The 23,035-nt window shown below is 44.1% G+C and overlaps 2 protein-coding genes across 2 annotated transcripts in view; one reads left to right on the top strand and one right to left on the bottom strand.

Annotated features, from left to right (window-relative positions):
• Positions 1 to 14,542, bottom strand: part of PACS2 (phosphofurin acidic cluster sorting protein 2) — a 90,602-nt gene extending 76,060 nt beyond the window's left edge. Inside the window, exons 1-2 of the mRNA XM_056862900.1 lie at positions 14,430 to 14,542; positions 1,088 to 1,175 (exon numbers count right to left, since the gene is read on the bottom strand). Of these exons, the coding sequence (XP_056718878.1) occupies positions 1,088 to 1,175; positions 14,430 to 14,485 (144 nt within the window). The 5' untranslated portion in view covers positions 14,486 to 14,542. The remainder of the gene's footprint in view (positions 1 to 1,087; positions 1,176 to 14,429) is intronic.
• A 713-nt stretch (positions 14,543 to 15,255) lies between these two features.
• On the top strand, positions 15,256 to 22,494 carry SEC22B (SEC22 homolog B, vesicle trafficking protein). The gene is made up of 5 exons (XM_056862904.1): positions 15,256 to 15,384; positions 17,265 to 17,374; positions 19,457 to 19,617; positions 20,738 to 20,884; positions 22,180 to 22,494. The coding sequence occupies exons 1-5, from the start codon at positions 15,310 to 15,312 to the stop codon at positions 22,332 to 22,334; spliced, it is 648 nt and encodes a 215-aa protein (XP_056718882.1). The 5' UTR covers positions 15,256 to 15,309; the 3' UTR covers positions 22,335 to 22,494.
• Positions 22,495 to 23,035: the final 541 nt, after the last annotated feature.

The raw sequence follows: 23,035 nt of genomic DNA, 5'->3' as shown, positions 1-23,035 counted from the left end.
TTAGGGGCTTCTGGACCATCTGCCACTGATGGCAGTTATTAGTCTGAGAGAGTACTTCACAGGATACTGAAAACTACTGGGAACAGCAGGAATTCTATTCCATGGATAATACCCAAGTTATTCAAACACTTGGGCCACCCCCTCTAATAGTCACAAAGAGAGATATTGCACTATTTGCTGATTTTACTTCACTGAAGGTTATTTTCATCTATTTTGTAACACATACACTTCCTGCATTAAGTCATCAGGAGCCTTGGCAATCCTTAAGTTCACATCCTCCTACCCTCCTGCCTTTGATTGTGATTCCAACACTGATGATTTCCTTGTTTGCTACAAAACCACGTTTTTATGATTTATTTTATAAATCATAAGCCAGGATTCCAAACTATGGTTTAATCCTGATTTGAAGGCAAGAATCAAACCATAGTTTGCATCTTATAAACAACGAACTGTGACTTGCTGCAAACTAATATCAGAGATGCATGCCAGGTGTGGAAGGAGGCAGGGGGACAAAGGATGCTAAGCCCAAGTATCTCCAAGGCTCACTGTAATTCCACCTGAATGCAGCCATATTTTCTCAAATGTTGGCAGAACTCGTTTTTCTGGATAGCTGAAGAAAGGTTGAGCAACAGAATTGTATTAGTGGGCCACTAGACTGATAGGAAGAAAATAGATTCCTTTGAAATGTGGTGTTGGAGGAAAGTGTTGCGGATTCCGTGGACTGCCAAAAAAACAAATCAGTGGGTTATAGATCAAATCAAGCCTGAACTGACCCTAGAAGCTAAAATGACTAAACTGAGGCTGTCGTATTTTGGTCACGTCATGAGACGACAAGAGTCACTGGAAAAGACCGTCATGATAGGAAAAGCTGAGGGCAGCAGGAAAAGAGGAAGACCCAACAAGAGATGGATTGACTCAATAAAGGAAGCCACAGCCTTCAATTTGCAAGATCTGAGCAAGGCTGTCAAAGATAGGACATTTTGGAGGACTTTCATTCATAGGGTCGCCATGAGTCGGAAGCGACTTGATGGCACTTAACACACACATACAGACTGATTTGCCATAGACCGGATCAGTGTCACATTACCTGCATTTTGACAGCTATTACCACAGAAGTGAGATCTTTATCCAATTCTTTTAACACCACCAGTTTCTTCAAAGTCAGGCTGCACAACCTGCAAATTCAAACCAATATGCGATATTATTCCTGAAAGTAAACCATCAGACAACAGAATACAAGACAACAAATCCATCCAGAAACAGCCAGAAGGCATACAATGGCATCCTTTGTGCCTAGTTAAGGCAGTTTAGCACATTACACATGCTTCCATTCAGAAAAAAGCATGCCAGTCACATGCAACCCCGTCAGGAACAGCAAACACTTCAAGGGTGTATGGATCTCTCCCAGATTGTAACAAAGGGCAGGAGGTTTGCTTCAATTGAATATCAGCAAAAATGCCTGCAAGCTATACTTCAGAAATTTAGGGACTTGAACTGGAAAAATTTCCTGTGCCTCTAAGCACTCAATTTAGCAGGAAGAGAGATTAAGAGTTCATCTGAAGACCTGAAGACCATCTGAAGACCATCTGTGTCATACGCCCATTTTGTTTGTTGTATTTGACCCACTTTGTTAGTTATACTGTGTTTTCCCATTCAGAAAAGAGAGAATATGCAGTTCTAATATACCTAAAAGCAGTGCCTCTCACACACTTCAGTCATAAGACTGTCTTAGTTCACAAAAGTAAATGCCATAATCTAACTTATTCTGCCCAGACTTTTTCTGAATCACCAAAAGGACGGTATCCGTCAAGCCAATGGAAGGGAAAGGGGCTTAAGGCAGCTTATAAAGGCCTGATCGGAAGGCAGACAACCAAAGCCAAACAATGCGTAAAGTATGCCAAGACTGTGAAAAAAAACCTTACACCAATTGTATGCTGGGGTGCATCTCAAGATAAAGTTATAAAGCCTGTTTTGAGGTTTTTACCAATTGCATAGCCTTCATGGAACCAGATATAATATACCCTGAGGTGCTTATACATTGCCATCATATATTCTAATAGCCAAGGGTGGTCCCATCTGTGGTCCTATCTACTTAAATCCACGAATCGAGGACATGGGGAAAGCAGGTTTTCCTGCAAACCTGGGGCTCAATGCAAACTTACAGAAAAAACTGAAGTTTTTTTTTTTAATGGAGGAAGGTTGAAATCCACCCAAAATAGAATATGTCATCTGTGCTTGTGCAGTGTTTGAGGGAGGTGAAGGAGATAAGAGGCTGACCATAGAGACAAAGCAGTTGAGATGGTGGCTAAAGCAAGATGACAGAAGCCAAAGATGGAGCTCTCGGTGCTCGCCTGGCTATTGACAGTAAGTGGGGCAGTTCAGCATGGAAGTAATGCTCTAGACTGGCTGAAGGAGTGGAAGGGTCTCCAAGAGATAAAGGAGTTTACCTTCCAACTTACCATCAGCAGTGGGAAGCAAGAGCCCATGTGTCCTGAGGCAGCCCACCAACGACTCTCCTCTGAAGCCTGGAGGGAGGGGAGAAGGAGCAGGAACCAACCCCCAGTGGTGGCACTGAGGGCAGGAAGGAGCAAGGGTTGACACTGCTGCCCCCACACCACTATGCAGTGGGGAGGAAGAAACGGGTGAATGCCACCACCCCACAATGCCACTGTGTAAGCCATAGAAAGGTGGCAGAGGAAGAGCATCCAATGCTGCCACTATGGAAGCTGTGGAGGGGCAGCAATGCAGGTGACGAGTGAGGTAGGCGTCATCAATGCCTTAACGGAGCCAGTGAGGTGGTAAGTAAGTTGGGTGAATGGAATGGCAGTCTTGTCAGCAGGAGGGCTGCCTAGCAAGTGGTTGGCCTGGTGGGAGAGATGGGATCTCCCTCCTTGCGAGTCCCACAGGTCCCCACTTGTATTTATCTAATCAGGGTACCATTACCAATGATTACATCACATTTTCAGCTTCTCTCATACCTCACATTCATAGTTTTGAGGTACGCCATCACACTCCATTACATTTACTGCTGGGGTTCTCTGATGTAATTTTCCTTAACAGTATAAAGAACCCTTGTGACACCCTACCACCCAACGCAACCTCTCTCATACTCAGAGGTTCAGGTAGGTTAGGCAGTCACAGGTTCACCACCAGTCTTGTCCCTATTTGTTTTTACAAGAGCCCTATTTTATACACAGGGTCCCCACTCTCTTTCCCAGAGACCCCGCCAGAAAGGGCAGCTCAGTTCCCTTTCCAACTGCCCCTCACCCAGATATTTCCCTGAGTGATTGGGTTAAGGAAGCAAATACTGCTTCCCTTTCACACTGCCACCATTTATATAAATATATATCTAAGCTAAGACCTCCCTTATTTGTGTGTGTAGTTTTTTCTACTAAGACAATACACTCTCAGTTTGTTTGTGGCTTCCTAGAGGCACCTGGTTGGCCACTGTGTGAGCAGACTGCTGGACTTGATGGGCTTTGGTCTGATCCAGCAGGGCCTTTCTTATGTTCTTATGTTCTTAGTTAGCAGGGATGAAAAAAAGGAGTTAACGTTTATTTGAAACTTTAAACATTGGAGTACTGTAGACACAGAGACACTTCTCCACACTTGAACATCTGATCCCTAACTCTCTTCATTCTGCCTATCCTCAGTTACAAACTACCTTTCTTACAGCCAGCTTGTGACTCAATCAATTTTATTATTACGATCCTAGAACAGCTAACATTTCTGACTCAAGCTCTTGCTCACTCACAGACACAATCCCATCTCCCTGATCTGCCTCTCTTCACTGTCCGCCTTCCCCCAACAGCTCTCAGAGAGGGGGAACTGGGCCTGTCCATCACAACCCACTGAATGGGTCAGCTGAAATGAGAATTAGGTGGCCGAGCTGTAATGTATCTTGGGCTACAAAGAGGTCCCGCACAGACAACCCCCCCAAAAAAAATACACTTGTGGTGAAAGAATCACTGTATTTCACAATGCCCAAACACAGACCCAGAAGAATGTTATTTTAAGTGGATTCACTCTTCTTGGATCGCATATTGAATAACTCATACTAGTTCTGTTCCTTTATGAAGCTATTTTTATTTTCCATTTGAAACAACAAAAAATATTATTTGAACACCAACAGAAACGCTCAAATTTTAAAAGATCTAACCTCTGTAATGGCTAACTCATCCATCTCTGTTTGTTTTGTTACGCCAAGAAAACAACACTGTGATGAGATCAATGTTCTCTGTGTAAGAACACTGGTTGTGCAAGCAACCAGGACACTTCGCTTGAATGCTGGAGCCCCAATGGCTGGTGCAGCGTTTCAGATACGAGGTCATATTTTTCATTGTCACTGCTGAAGAGTATTTTGAGAGCAGTCTCACAACTCAACTAGGCGGGCTTTAGGGTTGCCAACCCCCAGGTGGCAGCAGGAGATCTCCTGCTATTACAACTGATCTCCAGCTGATACAAATCAGTTCACCTGGAGAAAATGGCTACTTTGGCAATTGGACTCTATGGCATTGAAGTCCCTCCCCTCCCCAAACCCCACCCTCCTCAGGCTTCACCCCAAAAACCTCCCACCAGTAGCCAAGAAAGACCTGGCAACCCTAGCAGGCTTGCTAGCACCTTCAGATTTCAATACAAATATAATACAGCAATAGCTTAGAATACCCAGTATCATTCCCTCCCCACTCGTGCTGTCACCACCCAGCTCCAAAGGGCTGCAGACACCTACATGAGAACATAAGAAAAGCCATGCTAGATCAGACCAAGGCCCGTCAAGTCCAGCAGTCTGTTCACACAGCGGCCAACCAGGTGCCTCTAGGAAGCCCACAAACAAGACAACTGCAGCAGCATTGCCCTGCCTGTGTTCCACAGCACCTAATATCATAGGCATGCTCCTCTGATAGGTATGCATCATGACCAGTATTCATTTTGACTAGTAGTCTCACCCATGGATAGCCCTATCCTCCATGAACATGTCCACTCCCCTCTTAAAGCCTTCCAAGTAGGCAGCCATCACCACATACTGGGGCAAGGAGTTCCGCAATTTAACTATGTGTTGTGTGAAGAAACACTTCCTTTTATCTGTTTTGAATCTCTCACGCTCCAGCTTCAGCAGATGACCCCACGTTCTGGTATTATGAGAGAAGGAGAAAAGCTTCTCCCTGTCTGCTCTCTCCATACCATGCATAATTTTAGAGACCTCTATCATGTCTCCGATTAACCACCTTCTTTCCAAGCTAAACAGCCCTAAGCGTTTTAACCGCTCCGCTTAGGGCAGTTGCTGTAGCCCCATGACCATTTTGGTTGCTCTTTTCTGCACCTTCTCAAGCTCTGCAATATTCTTTTTTAGGTGTGGTGACACCTGATTTGGCCATGGTGCATGGATGGATGGATGGATGAGTGTGTGCGTGGGTAAGAATGCATTCCCACTGGACAGCTGAAACCTGATAGGGCCATGCCAAACAATTGGGGAAATGTGCACATTCCCTATCCACTCATGCCACCACAGTGTTCTCTGTTGCGGCCCCCACTTTAAGGAATAGCCTTAATGAGGTTAGGGAAGGCTTCCACTTTCCTGGCTTTCCACAAACTATGCAAAACTGAATTACTCAGGAGGGTTTTTTTTTTTACACAGGAGCCCTGTGGCGCAGAGTGGTAAGCTGTAGTACTACAGCCTAAGCTCTGCTCATGACCTGAGTTCGATCCCAACAGAAATTGGTTTCAGTAGCCGGCTCAAGGTTGACTCATCCTTCCGAGGTCGGTAAAATGAGTACCCAGCTTGCTGGGGGTAAAGGGAAGATGACTGAGGAAGGCACTGGCAAACCACCCCATAAGCAAAGTCTGCCTAGGAAACGTCAAGATGTTACATCACCCCATGGGTCAGGAATGACCCGGTGCTTGCACAGGGGACCTTACCTTTAATAGGGCTGCACTACACTGAAATAATACATAAACATGCTTTAATAGAGGAGTAGGGGTGGTGGACTATATACTACTGCGTATTTCCTGTTATTGTAAGTATGTTCCTACTGTGTAATTTCTGCATCGTTTAAGGTATCATGTTCAAATGCTCATGCTTTGTTTCAGCTGTTTCAGAATTCTGCTTGTTTTCTGGTTTCCGCAATCCAAATCATACTGCATTGTTTACTAGATGCCCCAACCAGTTAATTGTATTTGATCTCACTGAGTCTCAGTGAGGAAGGAGGACTATAAATTAATGTGGCAAGCCCAGTAGAACCACTGTCAATTACGGAAGCCAGGAAGAAGCCAGGGCCATGTGGCAAGCCCGACAGAACCAGCGTCAAATCATATAATCCAATTTGAAAATCTCCTTCTCCAAGCACAAACAAATTAAAAACCCTTTGTGTGTTATAAAATGCTGTCAAGTCACTTCCGACTCATGGTGACCCTATGAATCAATGTCCTCCAAAATGTCCTATCATTAACAGCCTTGCTCGGGTCTTGCAAACTGAGGGCCGTGGCTTCCTTTACAGAGTCATTTTGGACTCACTACAGAACACTGCTGGCACCAAGTAGAAATGCTGACCCAGAAGACAGCTGAAACCTGCATGGATACTTGATATGGTGCCTGGTAAGGGGAGCGGGGGGGGAAGGCACTCCATGCAGGCACTGAGTCCAACTTGTTTTTAAGAGCATAAGACCATTATGTGACATTTGAATGCCTGCGGGCCAAAAAGACAGCATGTATTCTGATTTAAAAATCCTATATTTTTCTGGACCCTGGCACAAAAGGAATCCACAAGGGAAGATGACAGGCAAGGTGTTTCAGTGCTTGGATGGAAACGGCAGCTGTTTCAAAGTGGTCGATTGAACTAACAAAGCTCTGCCAGTCCAGAGATCAGACCGAAGCTTAACAACTAGCACTGCATCTACTGACTTTATTTAAGATCTTTTCATTAAATATATATATATATATATATATATATATATATATATATATATATATATATATATATATATATATATATTCATTTTTAGGTATCATTTAAGAAGAAAGACGAATGAATATGATCAGCAAAAAGAGCAAAGCTATTGCACAATTATACCAATCCAGTATTAATTGTAACCCTCAGGTCCAATTATTTTAAAGCGGTTTTCCCAATCTCCCATCTCTGAATCAGACCATTTATCTTAATTTTGACAGCTGAGCTGTTCACCACACTTTGCGGATCGAAACCTTTAAGATTTAAACTGTGTCTTCCATCAGCCACAGGCCTATAAAGACTAAATATGTATAGCAACAACGGTGCAGACGGTCTGCCAGTCCACAGTGCCTTTTTGTACCAGTTTGCCAGCAGAGAACAAATGTTTTCATTATTCCAGCACAAACCCCAGTACTTTTTTTTACAAAGTGAAAAATGACCTATTCTCTCAGTAGTTGCAGCCTCTAGAACTGCCAAGACAAACATCAGATCACAAGTGGGACACAAACAGTCAAAAGGCAGCACCCCAGCACCTATACTCAACTCTATAACCCTCCCTAGCAGCAACAGGGACACACATGTGACTGGTGTTTCCTAGTACGAGACTTTAAAGATCCATGCAAACAAAGGCTCTGCATATCTTCCTCATGGAACGGAATGAGTGCAACTTAGATATTCCCTTTTGTACAACACAAACAAAGGTACAGGAAGAGATGTGCTGTTCTGTCAGATAGACCTCAGACAAGTCAGGGTCTCACTAACCAATCCAATGTATCACTGAATGCACATGTGGGGGAGCTGAACCATCACCACCTGATTGCTTTCCAACACGTGAAGCACTTTTCTCCTCAGCTCAACCCATGTCCATCATCCACATGCATACATGAATCTTTATTGGCATAATAACCACATTGCCAAATGGGTTTATGAGTGTGTATGTGTTAAGTGCCGTCAAGTCGCTTCAGACTCATGGCGACCCTATGAATCAATGTCCTCCAAAATGTCCTGTCTTTGTAAAAAAAATGGGTTTATACAGGCACCTTAAGAGAAAAAAAGAAATCATGTTTCATCATAAAATGACAATCAGTTAAAATCAGTACATAACTAACATTTAAAAAGATCTCATATTTCAAGCTAATCAAACCATCTGGACCCTTTAATAACAAATATACTGATACGTCTCTATGGTCACTTTTCTTGTCCTATACCATCATTCTCTCTCTCTCTCTCTCTCTCTCTCTTTTTCTTTATAACGATTGCAAGAAATTCAGCGATATGCTCGGTGACTTCCGGGGTTTTATCCATCAATAAAAATTCGATACTCTTGTCTGCTGAATTTTTTTGAACCTGAAGGTGAGGATTGATTAGTTGTAAACGCTGTTGAATAAAAAATAGACAGCGCAAGAGGATATTAAATGTCCAACATCAGAGATGGGCTGTGGAAAAAATAACTTGAAGGGTGGAACGAAGGGATGGAAGGGGGACAGTTCACAGTTGCCATCCCTGGTGCCTCCTCTGTATGTCTGCCTCTAGCTCCCCCGTACATGAATATTCATGTGCAAATGCAAAATTAATACCCTACCTGTCTGGGCACTGAATTCTGAAACAGGAATCCAACTTACTACCCTCCTACAGCATCTCTATATGTTAGTTGTTTCAATACAGAGGTCCTAATCCACAGGAACGCATGGTGAGCTCCATCACAGTAAAGCTTCTCTGGTCACCTACACCTCCAGACAAACTAGTTCACTATTCATATTTACAGCCATTCAATACTAACCTCCAAAGGGGTCAGCATCCTTACCCCCACCCCCCGCGTTCACATCTCCCAGGAAGAAGGAAAGGTTCCAGGCATTTCCACTTCTTTGTCATCCTCCTATCTCAGTTCGTGTCAAATCTTTGTACTGAGTGGTAGCATCACAGCTGTATGCATAACACGCAGAAGTGTAAAAATTCTGTGCCTGAAATAACCCAAGGTCTAAAGAAAGCCTGAACTGTGCAATTTGTACAAAGAATGTGAATTAAGCAAAAATCCATACTGGAAGTAAACTTGGCTCCACCCAACAGATGGTTAAAGCCTGCAGCCTGTGCTCTCCCCTACTATTTAACTTAGCTCCAATGATCCCATACCAATTTGCACATCATCTATCTATATTAACAATTCCAAGATATCACCGTGCATTTATGCTGGCTTGATTTAACATGTTACCATCTGCACTCCTGTCAGGAAGATATAAAAACATTCCTTCTAATTGTATATTTTGTCCTTGCTCCATTAACTTGATTGAGACATTGGTTCATGAGTTTTTGCACTGTAGATTCATACAGGCATGATTGGATTTAACTGGAACCTATGGTGGATGATAAGAAAATGGAGCAGAACGCTCTCAAAATCTTTTTGGCAGGGGTTGACCAAAGAAGTACTGTTTCTGTGGCAAAGTTTCTGTATTCTGAAATACATTCTGAAATGTAAATACAGGCTGAGATAATGTCCAGTGCATAATTTACTCACATTCTAACCCTTTAACTGTTAGGTATATTAGGACGAGTGATGTATGAAAAGACTTTACATAGAAAACTAATTTTATAATACTGCTTTTATTTGTTTTTATTTATTTTTCTCTGCTTCTGAATGGCCAAAGACTAAACTGAACATACCGGCAGTAGCTCACGAGTGTCGCTATCAGAGGAAATGGAGGACCCTTTTCCTAAAAATGCTTTGCCCTAACTGATCATGTATACAATCTCATCCCACTAGTTTCTAGGTAGTTTCCATTAATACATTCTCTTTAGTCAATAAACAGGAAATTTTTGTTATTTTCTCAAGCTCTGGGGTGAATTTTCTCTCTTGTGTGATTAGTTTGTCCTTCTTTCATGCTTTGCTTTCAAGAAGATTCATTTTTAGGGTGCTATTTGAAAGACTGTGTTATAATGCCAGTATTCTCAAATGGTTCACCCATAGCTTCAAAGCTTTTTGTATGTGGAATTAATGCAAAGATGATTATTGGATGGCCATGACATAACCAACTCTGAATCTTGAGCAGTTAAGGTTTGATCCTGGTATATGTTTGCTGCTGATGTTTAAAGAGTTTTTTAAATACAATCTGAGTTAAATCAAATCCAGCCTGATTTATTTTCTTATGAAGCCATGGTACAGACACAATGAGGAGGGAAAAGGAAGAACAGAAAACAAGAAATACAATGAATAAGAACTATATTCACTGGAAAACAACCAAAGCCTATTCAGGCCTAACAGAATGTCCCAAAATGTTCCCACTTCAAAATGCTTGCTCAGAAAAATAAATAAATTTGCAGTTATGGAGTCTGAAACAAGTATTAATTGCATGCCATCTTCAAATTGTTCCATCATTAAAGGTGGCCCATCAGGCACCAATGGCCCATAGTTGTTCTCTGGTTGCTCCTACTTCATGGAATGGGCTATCTGAGGAAGGGGAGTGCCATCCTTGGAAATTTTTAGGCAGCTCTGCAAGACAACTTTTATTCACCACAGCATTTAACAAAGGATAGCTTGCAAGCATTTTATTAGGCTTTGGGAGAAATTTGCAGTCTTATTGTCTAGTACTGTATTGTAAGCTGCCTTGCGCCATGGGGAAACATAAAATAAAAAAGTACTCATAAAATGCCACCTTTCCAGGCCACTTCCAGGTGCCACCTACTGTCACCAAGGTCATCTACAGAACCAACCTTGTGCTCCTATTTTATGCTCTCCAACTAAGGACCTCTGTCATAATAAATTTACAAATGATTAATAATTACTTCTCTATCGAAAAAGTACATTTACTTTCCATCTTGTGGAGACATAATGTTCTGCAAAGCAGTTACCAACCCTTGTTCATGGAAAGTTCTGGACAAAGAGCTCAAGAAATACTATTCCTGAATAGTAAAAGGTAAAGGTAGTCCCCAGTGCAAGCATCAGGTCATTATTGACCCATGGGGTGATGTCATATCCCGACATTTACTAGGCAGACTAAGTTTACGGGGTGGTTTACCTTTGCCTTCCCCAGTTGTCTACACTTTACTCCCAGCAAGCTGGGTACTCAATTTACCTACCTCAGAAAGATGGAAGACTGAGTCAACCTTGAGCTGGCTACTTGAAACCGACTTCCGTCGGGATCGAACTCAGGTTGTGAGCACAGCTTTTGACTGCAGTACTGCAGCTTACTACTCTGCACCATGGGGCTCCCTGCATGGACATCCCTATAAATCAGATGATGAGGACATCCCCTCTCCAACCCTCACCTGTGCTGAATCTTTGAGACAGTAAGAAACACAATTCTACATTCTCCAAACCACAGCACAGGTCCACTCTAGCACAAATAGAGCCATGCCAGGCCCCTGTTTAACTTTTTTTTTTTTTTTGCTGTCAAATCATAGATGACTTATGGCGACCCTGTAGGGTTTTCAAGCCAAGAGATGTTCAGAACTGGTTTGCCGTTGCCTGCCTCTGCCTCACCACCCTGGTATTCCTTGGAGGCTTCCCATCCAAATACTTGCCAGGGTCAACTCTGCTTAGCTTCTGAGATCTGACCAGATCAGGGTAGCCTGGGGCTATTTGCACCTTGATCAAAAACAAATTACAAAATGGGAAACTTGATTCCAGTTGTTAAACTGCTGTTTTTGATCAACAGATTAAGAACAACTTACCCTGATGGGAAGTGAAAGACACAAAATGGCCCCTCCAATTTTGAAAACTATTTATTTTAAATATATACAGATAGCTGGGACCACAGGCTGGAAATATGACAGATGTTTTCCTACTTCCCCAGAAGACTGAACCATAACTTAAAAGTGACCTATGGCAAATTCCACAGCAGATTCTATGTAGCCCATTCCTATCTTCTTTGTTCAACCAATCAAAAAAGATTCAAGGCACCTCAATGCTACACCTCCAATCCCTAAATCAGATTTCAAATGCTTAAACTGTAGCAATAAATCACCCATACCAAAGTATCTGATAGGCCCAAAGGGAACGGTAAAGGGATATTTCCCTAACTCAGCTGTAAATGAAAACTGTCCGGCAGAGCTACCAAAACCATCTCTCTTCCAAAGCCAGGGGTGAGGATGGAATTACATGGGTGTTATGAGATGGTTCTGTATATACTAAACCCCCACCAGTTCAATAATCTTGCCCCCAAAGGTCAGATTACAAACAGTTGAGTACAGGCATTTTCAATGAAAGGTCTTATAGTGGTTTGACCAGCAAAGAGTTCACAACAAAATCTGCACAATAGTGTAGTACTTGATTCCTTGCAATATTTCATTACCAGTAATCTCCAACTTCCACCCCTGTTAGGGGTCCCAGTTCCATGCAAACAGATTGCCTCGTTCCATGCAAACAGCAAAGCACATTTTAACAGATCATAGAATCACAGAGTTGGAAGGAGCCGTACAGGCCATCTAATCCACCTCCTGCTTAATGCAAGATCAGCCTAGAGCATCCCTGACAAGTGTCCAGCCTCTGCTTAAAGACTGCCAGTGAAGGAGAGCTCACCACCTCCCTAGGCAGCCAATTCCACTGTAGAACAACTCTTACTGTAAAACTTTTTTCCCTAATATCCAGCTGGTACCTTTCCGCCCAAAATTTAAATCCAGTATTGCGAGTCTTATCCTCTGCTGCTGACAGGAACAGCTCCCTGCCCTCCCCTAAGTGACAGCCCTTCAAGTACTTAAAGAGAGCAATCATGTCCCCCCTCAACCGGAGGGATGATATAGCACTAAAATGTTAATATGATTTATTACTAAGACATTGGGCGAAAATGCATGGGAAGTTTTGCCTTGGATTTGCCGCTCTCTAGATGCACATTTCCCCCAGCCAAATTCTCAGAACTCAACAATAAGCCCCCACGCAGAATTCTGAGAATGCGGATGGGGGGAAATGTGCATCTAGAGAGCGGCAAATCCAAGGCAAAACCTCCCATGCGTTTTCGCCCAAATTCTTTTCTTTCCTAGGGAACACAAGGCCGTTTACTCCTGGCCACAAAAAAAAAAAAAAAAAACCCCACACAGAAGTGAAAGGCAGGAATGCACCGAGCAAGGATCGCAGCATAAGCCACCCACGTCTAAAGCCCGTGTCTGCTTACTTATTTACTGAAACGAAGCGGGGGGGGGGGCAGGGCTGGATTTAGGTTTGATGAGGCCCTAAGCCTAAACTATTGAAGGTAACGGGGCCCTTTATATGTCCGGCTGTCCTTTGTCAACAACAAATTGTCGCTGTTTTTGCGTGTGTTGAATATATGCTATATGGTAATTTATGGACCTAACAGGTATCTCAAGCCATCTGCACATCACAAAATATGTATTTTGTCAAAGGAATTGTTGAACTGAAACACAACTAAGAAGAAGTATATTAATAGAGAAATAATTATTAAGCTCTAACTTAAAATGATAACACTGTTGCTGTATGTAAGTTTTATTTTATTTGCTTTTTATCTTATGTTTTGGAAATGTACAGCCAGGTTTTTTTCCCTTTAAATTTTTTTTTGGGGGGGGGCCAAGAGAGTGGGGCCCTAAGATATAGGAATGAAGCCCCCAACGTGCAAGGCGGCAGCCCGGGTTAAGGGGTGGGGGGGCTTCAATCGCTGGAGGCCAGGCCGAGCACGAGGCGCCCAGACCCGCGTGTCCCCCCCCCCGGTCCTCCCGGGCCCGCAGTCCGAAGGCGCAGGAATCCGGCCGCGATGAATTCCGCGCATTGTTCCCGAGCCAAGGCAGGAGCCCTCCCTTCACGGAGGAGGCGGCCAGGCCGCAACGCCCTGGGCCGCCTTGACACCATTATATAGCCCCCACCCCCCGGACCCCGACCTACACAATCACTCCCAGGAATCACAATGCAAAACGGTCCCCAAAATTAAAGATATATTATTTATTATTTAACCCAATAATTATTGGGTTAAAGAATACTTATTGGGTTAAATAACATTAAATATTATTATTTAATTAAACATCATATAAATGTAATTTATAGTACATTATATAAATATTATTAGTTAAAATTATTTAACCCAAATATTAAATAGTATTATTGATAAATGTTATTTAATAATATTTGTTGTTTTTATAATATTTATTATTTGATATAATAAATAATACAATTTATTATAAAATAACAATAAAATTATATTTTATAAATAATTATATAAAATAATAATATAATTTATTATTTAATGATATTATTTAGCCCGATATTTATTATTAAACCCAGTAATAATATTTAACCCAAGCCCAAATTAACATCAAACCAAATCAAGCTTATTTCATAGTCCAATAAACAAACGGACATTAATATGGTCCGTTGCCTTTAGCAAAACACATGCTAAATATGCATTTTCCAATAGCAAGTATTGATAGTTTAGGATAGCGTTTGTCCATTGAGAGGAAGGCACACCGTGCAGAGATGAGCCTGGGGGGCCCTGTGGTCGTGGGGCCACCGGGCAACGGCCCGGGCGTGAAGACGGCCCGGGGACTCACCGAGGGACGCAGAGGGGGCCGGAGCCGTCCATTTCCCAGGCCGCGAACAGCGTCATGGACACTGGGTTGCCCGAAGGGGCCGCCGCTGCCCCGCTCGGGGGGCCTCCGCGGGGCGACTCCGCAGCTGCAGCCGCCATCGCTGCCGACAGCCAGGCCGGACCCCGGGCAGAAGCCGCCGCAGCCGCTCGTCTCCCTTGGCAACGCCCCGCGGCTGCTCATTGGGCGAGAGCGCGCCGGGCGCGCGACGTCAGCCGCCGCTCGTCTCCCTTGGCAACGCCCCGCGGCTGCTCATTGGGCGAGAGCGCGCCGGGCGCGCGACGTCACGGGGAGGCGGGGCCGCGGTGGGGTCCTAGACGCGTGCAGCGGCGGCACGTGTGAGTGCGTGCTTGCTTGCGCGCACTTCGGCCGCAAACGCGTAGATCCGCAGGGCTGCGATGAAAGGAAGGCCGAGGAGCGGGGCCTCTCCCGTCGGAGACACGCAGCCGCGCTCCGTCTGGGCGGCGGAGGCAGGAGCAGGGACACCGAAGGGCCGCCTCTGCAGCGAGGGAAATTCGGCCCGCGTCTGGAGAGGGAGGCGGAGTCGGCAAACCCCCACGGCGCCGCCGCGGCCGCTGGCTTCGCGGCATTTCCCTGCTCTTCGGCCGGCGTGGAGAGGAAGCTGAACGTCCCTCTGCCGCCCCCGAAGCGGACGAGGCGCTCGGCGGTGGAAGAAGGGCATCCCCGGGGGCGATCGACGACGGGGGGGGGGTGCGGAACGAAAGGGCGGGGAGTCGGATGAGAGCCGAGCCCTTGTGGGAGTCGGACCGGAAGCCGGGGGTGATTTGGGCCCGCCCCTTCCGGCCACCTCAGTCCGTCCCGGGGGCCGCGGAGCAACGTCGAGATGGTGCTCCTCACGATGATCGCGCGGGTGGCGGACGGGCTGCCTTTGGCGGCCTCCATGCAGGAGGACGAGCAGGTGGGTCGCCTTGCCTGCCTGCCCGGCGAAGGAAGCGCCGGAGGGGTGGCGCCGACTGCCCAACCTCCCACCCCCTCCGTCTGTCAGCCTCCGCTGTCGGCCGGCGTTCAGAGAGGGGCCGCCCCCCGGCAAGGATCCCCCTCCTCTCTCCCCTGTGGGGAAGGCCTGTAGGTGGGGGGGGGGGCCTTTCCTCCGTTCAACTTCATTTTCTCTTTTTTTTTTAATATAATTTTTATTGATTTTTCAAATATATCAACCACAATTTAACAATAATTAAAAAGATAAATCATAAGAGTGGGGGGGGGAAATCCAAAAAATTATTGATGAAAGCGATGTGGTAAGCAAGGGTTCGTGGGGGGAGAGAGAGATCGTTATTTCAAGAAAACAGCTTATTTGCAGCTGCTGACTCAGAGGCCCTAATGGGCAGAAATCTCTGAGCCCCGATTCTACTGAGGGAGGGATATTTATCCAAATTCAAGATGTGACAACCCATCAACATTCAGGGTAAAGCCGATAGCACTACAGACATAGAGGCGGCAGTAGAGTAACAGTTTCACCCAGTTCTTGTTATGGTTTACTGTAACCCTCCATGACTCTTGCCCCAATTCCTTAGCACACAGACATACACACAAAAGAGATATCCTGCCCAGCAACAAGCTATTCCCTTGCTGTCCTAATACATTTACAGAAAGGAAAAGAGATTATTACCAATTGCTAAATCAGTGGATCTTCCATAGTCAGGGGAAGTCTACCTTGCTGTCTCAAAAGTATTAATTAACTAATATATTGACTTCCCCATCACCTCCTTCTACCTCAAAATAAGATTGTATACTCTATCGTTAATATTATTTCCTGATCCTAATATTATCATTACATCCTTGTTACCTTTAAATACTTAATAGTATACCTAATTTTTCTTTCAATCAATTATATAGATATTACATTATGGATCAGATCAAAAAGTAACCTCGTTCAACTTCGTTTTCTCGAACCTGGAGTGGGGTGGTGGGGTGTTGTGTACCAGCGTGGTGTAGTGGTTAAGAGCGGTGGTTTGGAGCGGTGGACTTTAATCTGGTGAACTGGGCTGGTTTCCCCACTCCTCCGCATGAGCCGCGAAGGCTAATCTGGTGAGCTGGGCTGGTTTCCCCACTCCTACACATGAAGCCAGCTGGGTGACCTTGGGCTAGTCACAGCTCTCTCAGCCCCATCTACCTCACAGGGTGTCTGTTGTGGGGAAGGGAAGGTGATTATAAGCCAGTTTGATTCTTCTCTAAGTGGTAGAGAAAGTCGGCATATAAAAACCAAATCTTCCTTCAAAAGGTGTCATGGTGGTTGAAGGGGGGGTGGGCAGGGGAAAACCAGAAATGGGGGACGCTGCTTCCCTAACCTCTCTGAAGCTGTTTGCCTATTGCTTGCCCTGGCACAACTGTCCACAACAGGTAACTGCCACTACCTCTGTCCCTTTAAGATCTTAGCAGAATTTGACAGGCTAAATTCTGTTTTTCTCTGCTGTGCACAGGCACACCCCCTTATCCAGCTGAATATGCAGCCGGTCTCAATTTAGAGCTGCCGTACACTTAACCCCATTCTTTGTCAGAGTTTTCATTCAGTAACTTTCCTCTGGGTTTGATTCCCCACTCCTCCACATGAGCGGCAGACTCTAATCTGGTGAACTGGATTGCTTTCCCCGCTCCTACGCATGAAGCCAACTGGGTGACCTTGGGCTAGTCACAGTTCTCTTAGAGCTCTTTCAGCCCCACCTACCTCACAGGGTGTCTGTTGTGGGGAAGGAAAGGGAAGGTGATTGTGAGCCAGTTTGATTTTCCCTTACGTGGTAGAGAAAGTCCGCATGTAAAAACCAACTCTTCCTCTTCTTCTAGTCAGGCCGAGACTTGCAGCAGTACCAGAGCCAAGCCAAGCAGTTGTTCCGGAAGCTAAATGAACAGTCTCCTACCAGGTGCACCTTGGAAGCAGGAGCCATGGCTTTTCAGTAAGTAGGGCATGGGAGCAGGCGAACTGGGAATAGTAATGCTTTAGGTGGGGGTGGAAGATTCTTCAGTAGAAATGGAATGTAGTAGGCAGCCTGAATTATATATAGCACACCAAAAGAAGGGAGCAGAGCATCCCCAAAACGCTGTTTGTGAAAGTGAAGAACTTCGAACGATTACATATTTGAACTTTGAACTATTACCTATTTCCTCTAATTATGTTTTAGTATGTTGTATAGGATTTTCCCTACTCTGCTTCTTTGAGAACTTTATTGGGGAAATGTGTATGTGTAAAGTTTTTTCCTGATATGAAAGTTTCAGGGGGGAACAGTATTTAATTGGTGATGCGTACTTTCAAGTGCAGGGTTGGTCCCAATAAAATAAGAAATGTGAACAGCTAAATTATCAGTGATTTAGAATTTTTCCTTGTAAGTCGTCCAGCTTTTCTTAAATGAGCAAAGTAGACTTCCTGACACACGATGCTTAGCTACACACCAAACTTTCAGTGCAATCCTATGCAGAATTACTCCAGTCTAAGCCCACTGGAATCAATGGACTACCTCTGCATAGGATTGTGCTATCAGGTTCAGAACCCTGAAGTAAAATGTAACTCTTTCCTATTTGTTGCTTCAGTGTAGACAGAAGGGAACAGGTAGTAGACATAGCTACTTATTCCTTCCGTTCAGCATTCATGGCAGCACAAATTGTTTTGCAGCCTGGCAAGAATAGTTTCTTATTTATCCAGCTTTGACAGTTGATTCCCCTCAGGCTATGATGCTTTGTAGGTGCCGTTGCTTCCTAAGGAATTTCAAGGAAATATTTTATGCTTGTATCTCATTATTTCCTTTCTCTGCTGATATTGGGCCAAGGTTCCATTGCTTATCTGGAAAATCAGATTCCTGAAGCTTAATCCTGTATGGCCGTTTATTGCATTGAGCAGTTGTTGAACATTTATTGCACTTAGCAATTCTTTTATGAAGAATTATCTTGATTTCTAGCTAAAAAGGAGCTGTAACAACAAAATTCTCTTAGAGCCCACCTACTCTCTCCTATGAAGAGGGAGCTTTCAAAGGTATTACAGGATTTCACTGCAAGTAGACAGTCTATTATACAGTTAGAACTTTGAGCTACAGTGATGCCCTGTTATTCCTGTATGTGTCAACAGATCTGATAACCAGTTTAACCACCTCTTCTTGCTATGGTTAACAAGCACATGATTTCCTCCAGATCTTGGCTGGATAGTAGGGTTCTGGCATAGGCATCAGTACTCTATAAAAAACGACAGATTATTTCATGTTAACCTACGTAAATTCAAGTGACAGATTTTTATCCACAGCCATTTACATCCAGCCTAAAACACCTCACGTAAGTTGATCTCTAGGGGTGCATTTGTGAAGAGAATATAAGGATAAGTAGAATAATCAATGAAGAAATAAGGTTGTATGGATATACGCACAAAGCGACCTGACCTGGATGGCCCAGGCTAGCCCAAGCTGGTCGCATCTTGGATGCGAAGCAGAGTAAGCCCTGGTTAATATTTAGATGGGAGACCACCAATGAGGCCAGGATAACTACTCAGAGGCAGGTAATGGCAAGCCTCCTCTGAATGTCTCTTGCCGTGAAAATGCTATGGGGTCAAATATAAGTTGGCTGGGACTTGACAGCACTTTCCACCACCACCACACAAAGCATAATAGAGCTTCTCAAATGATGTGTTGGATTGCTTGGAATGCTGGCTGTTGAAAAGGAAAAGTGTTCTATTTCTTCAATAGTTAGTAGACAGCATTTGGAATCATTTGTTTAAAGACCAGTACTAGCTTAATGGGAGCCTTAGTGGTGTAGTGGTTAAGAGTGGCAGACTCTAATCCAGAGAACTGGGTTCAATTCCCCACTCCTTCACATGAAGCCTGCTGGGTGACCTTGGGCCAGTCACAGTTCTCTCAGAGCTCTCTCAGCCCATGTAGAGACAGGCAATGGCAAACCACCTCTGAACGTCCCTTGCCTCGAAAACACTGCGTGGTCGCCATAAGTCAGCTGTGACTTGACGGCACACACACGTTAGCTTAATGTTTCTTCTCTTGCAGTTATGTCATTGAGAGAGGAGTATGTTATCTGGTTCTCTGTGAAGCTGCCTTCCCCAAAAAGCTGGCCTTTGCTTACCTGGAGGATTTGCACTCAGAATTTGATGAACAACATGGAAAGAAGGTGCCCACAGTGTCGAGGCCCTATTCTTTCATTGAATTTGGTAAGGTCCTTTCCCTTGAGACGGAACAGTATTTGCTGTTTCATTGTCCATTCTTCCTGGCTTGCCCCACTTTTACCTCCTAGAAGTTATGTCCCTTGCATAGCATTGTTTTACATCTCCCTGAAGGTCGGACCCAAACCAACGGATTGAAACTAAATTAAAAGAGTTTCCGTCTAGACATTAGGAAGAATTTTCTAACCATTAGAGCGGTTCCTCAGTGGAACAGGCTTCCTCGGGAGGTGGTAAGCTCTCCTTCCCTGGAAGTTTTTAAGCAGATGCTAGATGGCCATCTGTCAACAATGCTGATTCTATGACCTCAGACAGGTCATGAGAGGGAGGGCATCTTGGCCATCTTCTGGGCATGGAGTAGGGCTCACTGGGGATGTGGGGGGGGAGGTAGTTGTGAATTTCCTACATTGTGCAGGGGGTTGATGACCCTGGTGGTCCCTTCCAACTCTATGATTCTATAAGTCCAAGGCTTTTGCAGGTTGTGTGTCACTCATAAGTGGTTCGCGTCAATAATTTCCTGATACGGTACTGGGTGTTTAGCTCAATAATATTTGTAAAGGTGTGTTCTTTGTCTTTAGAAAGAGTATTTGTAAAGGGGCGAGGGAGAACCAGCTCTTGCTTTTAACCAGACTCCTGTCAGGGTAATTTGAGCTTAACTTCAGAGCATTCACAGAGTACAACCTCTGTACAATTCTACTTCTCTCTGCCCCAATCCCAGGATTAAGCCTTCTTAAACACTAGAAAACACATACACAATAATAACCAAACTTGTTTGCCTAGAATTTTTGGTGCATGCTCCAGTTTTGGCTGCTGGCTTGTTCTGTAAATATGGCCTATTTCACCTAGTCATTTTCAGCTGTGAGGCCTGATGCTGAGGCTCAGGCCTGCCTGGGAGCTTTGGGGAGAGGAATCTGGAGGTGCCGTGGCAGCAAGGGTCCATTTCCTACAAAGGCTTCGAACTGTGTGCTTGCATTGGAGAGTGAGGTCATGAAGCTAGAAAGGGCCGATGTGCCGGAGAGACTGACCAGGTCTGTGGGATAGATGGGATTATAAATATAGTATTTTGGAGAGAGGAACGGGGCATTAATGGGCAACTTTTCTCTTGTTCCAGACACTTACATCCAGAAAACCAAGAAACTTTATATTGACAGCCGCGCAAGAAGAAACCTTAGCTCCATCAACACAGAGTTACAGGATGTTCAAAGGATCATGGTAGCCAACATTGAGGAAGTCTTACAGCGAGGGGAGGCACTTTCAGGTAAGGAGGGGGTAGCAGGAAGAATGTCATATGCACAAGCTTTTGTCTTGTTTTTCCTGAGATGGTTAGACAAAGCATTGCAGTTACTACAAGTGTATCCGTCTACACAGATGGAAAGGGGGGAACAGTGCCAAGCTGCTCTTAGTAATGTAATCCTCTGTAATAATTCCTAGGATAGGCAGCAGTTTCACACCTTCCATGTTTGTGACTTTAAAGGCTAAGAATCTTTCGCACTGAAAAAAAGCCATCTGAACCTCATGCAGCTATTTATTTATTGAGAATAGATAAGGCCTGCTCTTCTGTTTAAGCTAAATACTCAAGGTAAGATGGCTTACTTTTTTTTTTAAAGGCACACAAATAAATCAGCAGTCACTAAAAATATTTAACAGTGCCTGAGAAAATTTATAACAGAAAAGGAATTCCAGATTCAAACATTTTTCACCTGACACCAGAAAGTCTCTTAAGGAAGGAGCCATCCACAGGGCAAAGATGGCCAGTCAGCCCTTGTGGGTTTTTTTTGCCAATCGTGGGGATTTCCTGACCAACCTCATCATGCAGGTGGGGGCAGTCCACCAAGTACCTTGGATCCAAGCCGATTAGTATTTTGAAAATGATCACCAGCACTTTGCATTGATCCCAGAAGAACATTGGCAGTTCAGAAACCAGTGGAGGAGTATTTTAACCTCCCAGGACATACTCTTGTTGATCTTAAGCTTTCTGTTCTCCTTCAGAAGAACTTCACAGGTAGGATCCAACATGGAAGTGCTGAATTAAGAATTCATTAAGAAATTCAAGCCAACGTACACCCTGGGGCTTAACAAGGATCTTGGACTCCTAATTCACTCGAGGCGCTGACACTTTGCGCATCCCACCCTCAAAGATGCTAACTTGTTCCACTATCTCATTTCATCCTTTATTAAACTTGGTTCATATTTTGCTTTACTGCTGTTAAGTGTCTCCTGACATTCGCAGTGTCTGTGTGAATGGATTGTTCCTTCAATTGGATCTTCTTTTTGAGTGGTTTCTCTTTGTAACATCTCTCCCCACCCTGGTATATAAAATCAAGCTCAATTAATTTTATACTTCAGGCATCTGGCTCATGAAAGCTTAAGTTGGAATAAATTTGGTTAGCCTTTAAATTGCTACTAGACTCGTGTAATTGGAACAAGATTGGGAATACTGTACTCACTGCAGCCAGCTTTTGTAAGCACCCTGGCCACAGCATTCTGAAGCAGTAGCATATTTTAAAGTACATGCTTATGTACTCTCTTTCCTATTTCCTTGTTTTCAAACAGCTTTGGATTCCAAGGCCAACAACCTGTCCAGTTTGTCCAAGAAATATCGCCAGGATGCAAAGTATCTGAACATGCGCTCCACCTACGCCAAGCTTGCTGCTATTGCTGTGTTTTTTATCATGCTGATTGTCTATGTGCGGTTCTGGTGGCTGTAAATAGTTACCAGGCGCCCCAAAAGGGAAAACTGATAGCATAGCAGGTGCATAGTTGCAAGAGGCCAAGATCCCAGGACTATATATCAGAATCACCGTCGGTATATCTTGTGGTGAAGATTGCTGCTCCTCTCCAGTGAATCAGTTCCAAAATATCAGAGCCTGCTGCAAATTCAAGATTTCTGTTTCTAGAAGTGATACACTTGAGAGAGAGCCAGCCTTGTCCATCCCTTTGATAGTGTTGATTGGGGTGTTTTGATCACTCAAGTTTACTGCTACTCAGCACTGCTAGCAGTAAGTACATCCCTTTGCCTGTACGCAAGTCTAGCCCTAGTAGATAAGGCATCTAATTAACATTCCTAGTCCAATCAGCATATTTTAATTGAGAATCTGGGTCCTGCTACTTGAACAGAAATTGTCTGTTTGAAGGCTGAGTCTTTAATGTATATACACTGTGTTAGTTTTCCGATTGTTCTGTTAGTGCTGAATTGTCACTATGAAATATCTTGGCTCATCATACCTTTAACCCAGTAAGTAGATATGATATTCTGCCTTAACAGACTGCATCCAGTGCTAAATGAAATGTTGAAATTGTTGTCATAGAATTAAATTCAGAATATGATCCATTTTCACTTCAGAGAAATCTGTTTTAAAACATTAACAAAAACTACACATTCTCTGTATATTTTAGAAGCGGTTGCTAA

The sequence above is a fragment of the Euleptes europaea genome, chromosome 17 (assembly GCF_029931775.1).
Source record: "Euleptes europaea isolate rEulEur1 chromosome 17, rEulEur1.hap1, whole genome shotgun sequence".
In the NCBI taxonomy this organism is placed as follows: Eukaryota; Metazoa; Chordata; class Lepidosauria; order Squamata; family Sphaerodactylidae; genus Euleptes; species Euleptes europaea.
Note: the sequence above shows the minus strand (reverse complement) of the source record. Positions and strands in the feature narration are given on the sequence as shown.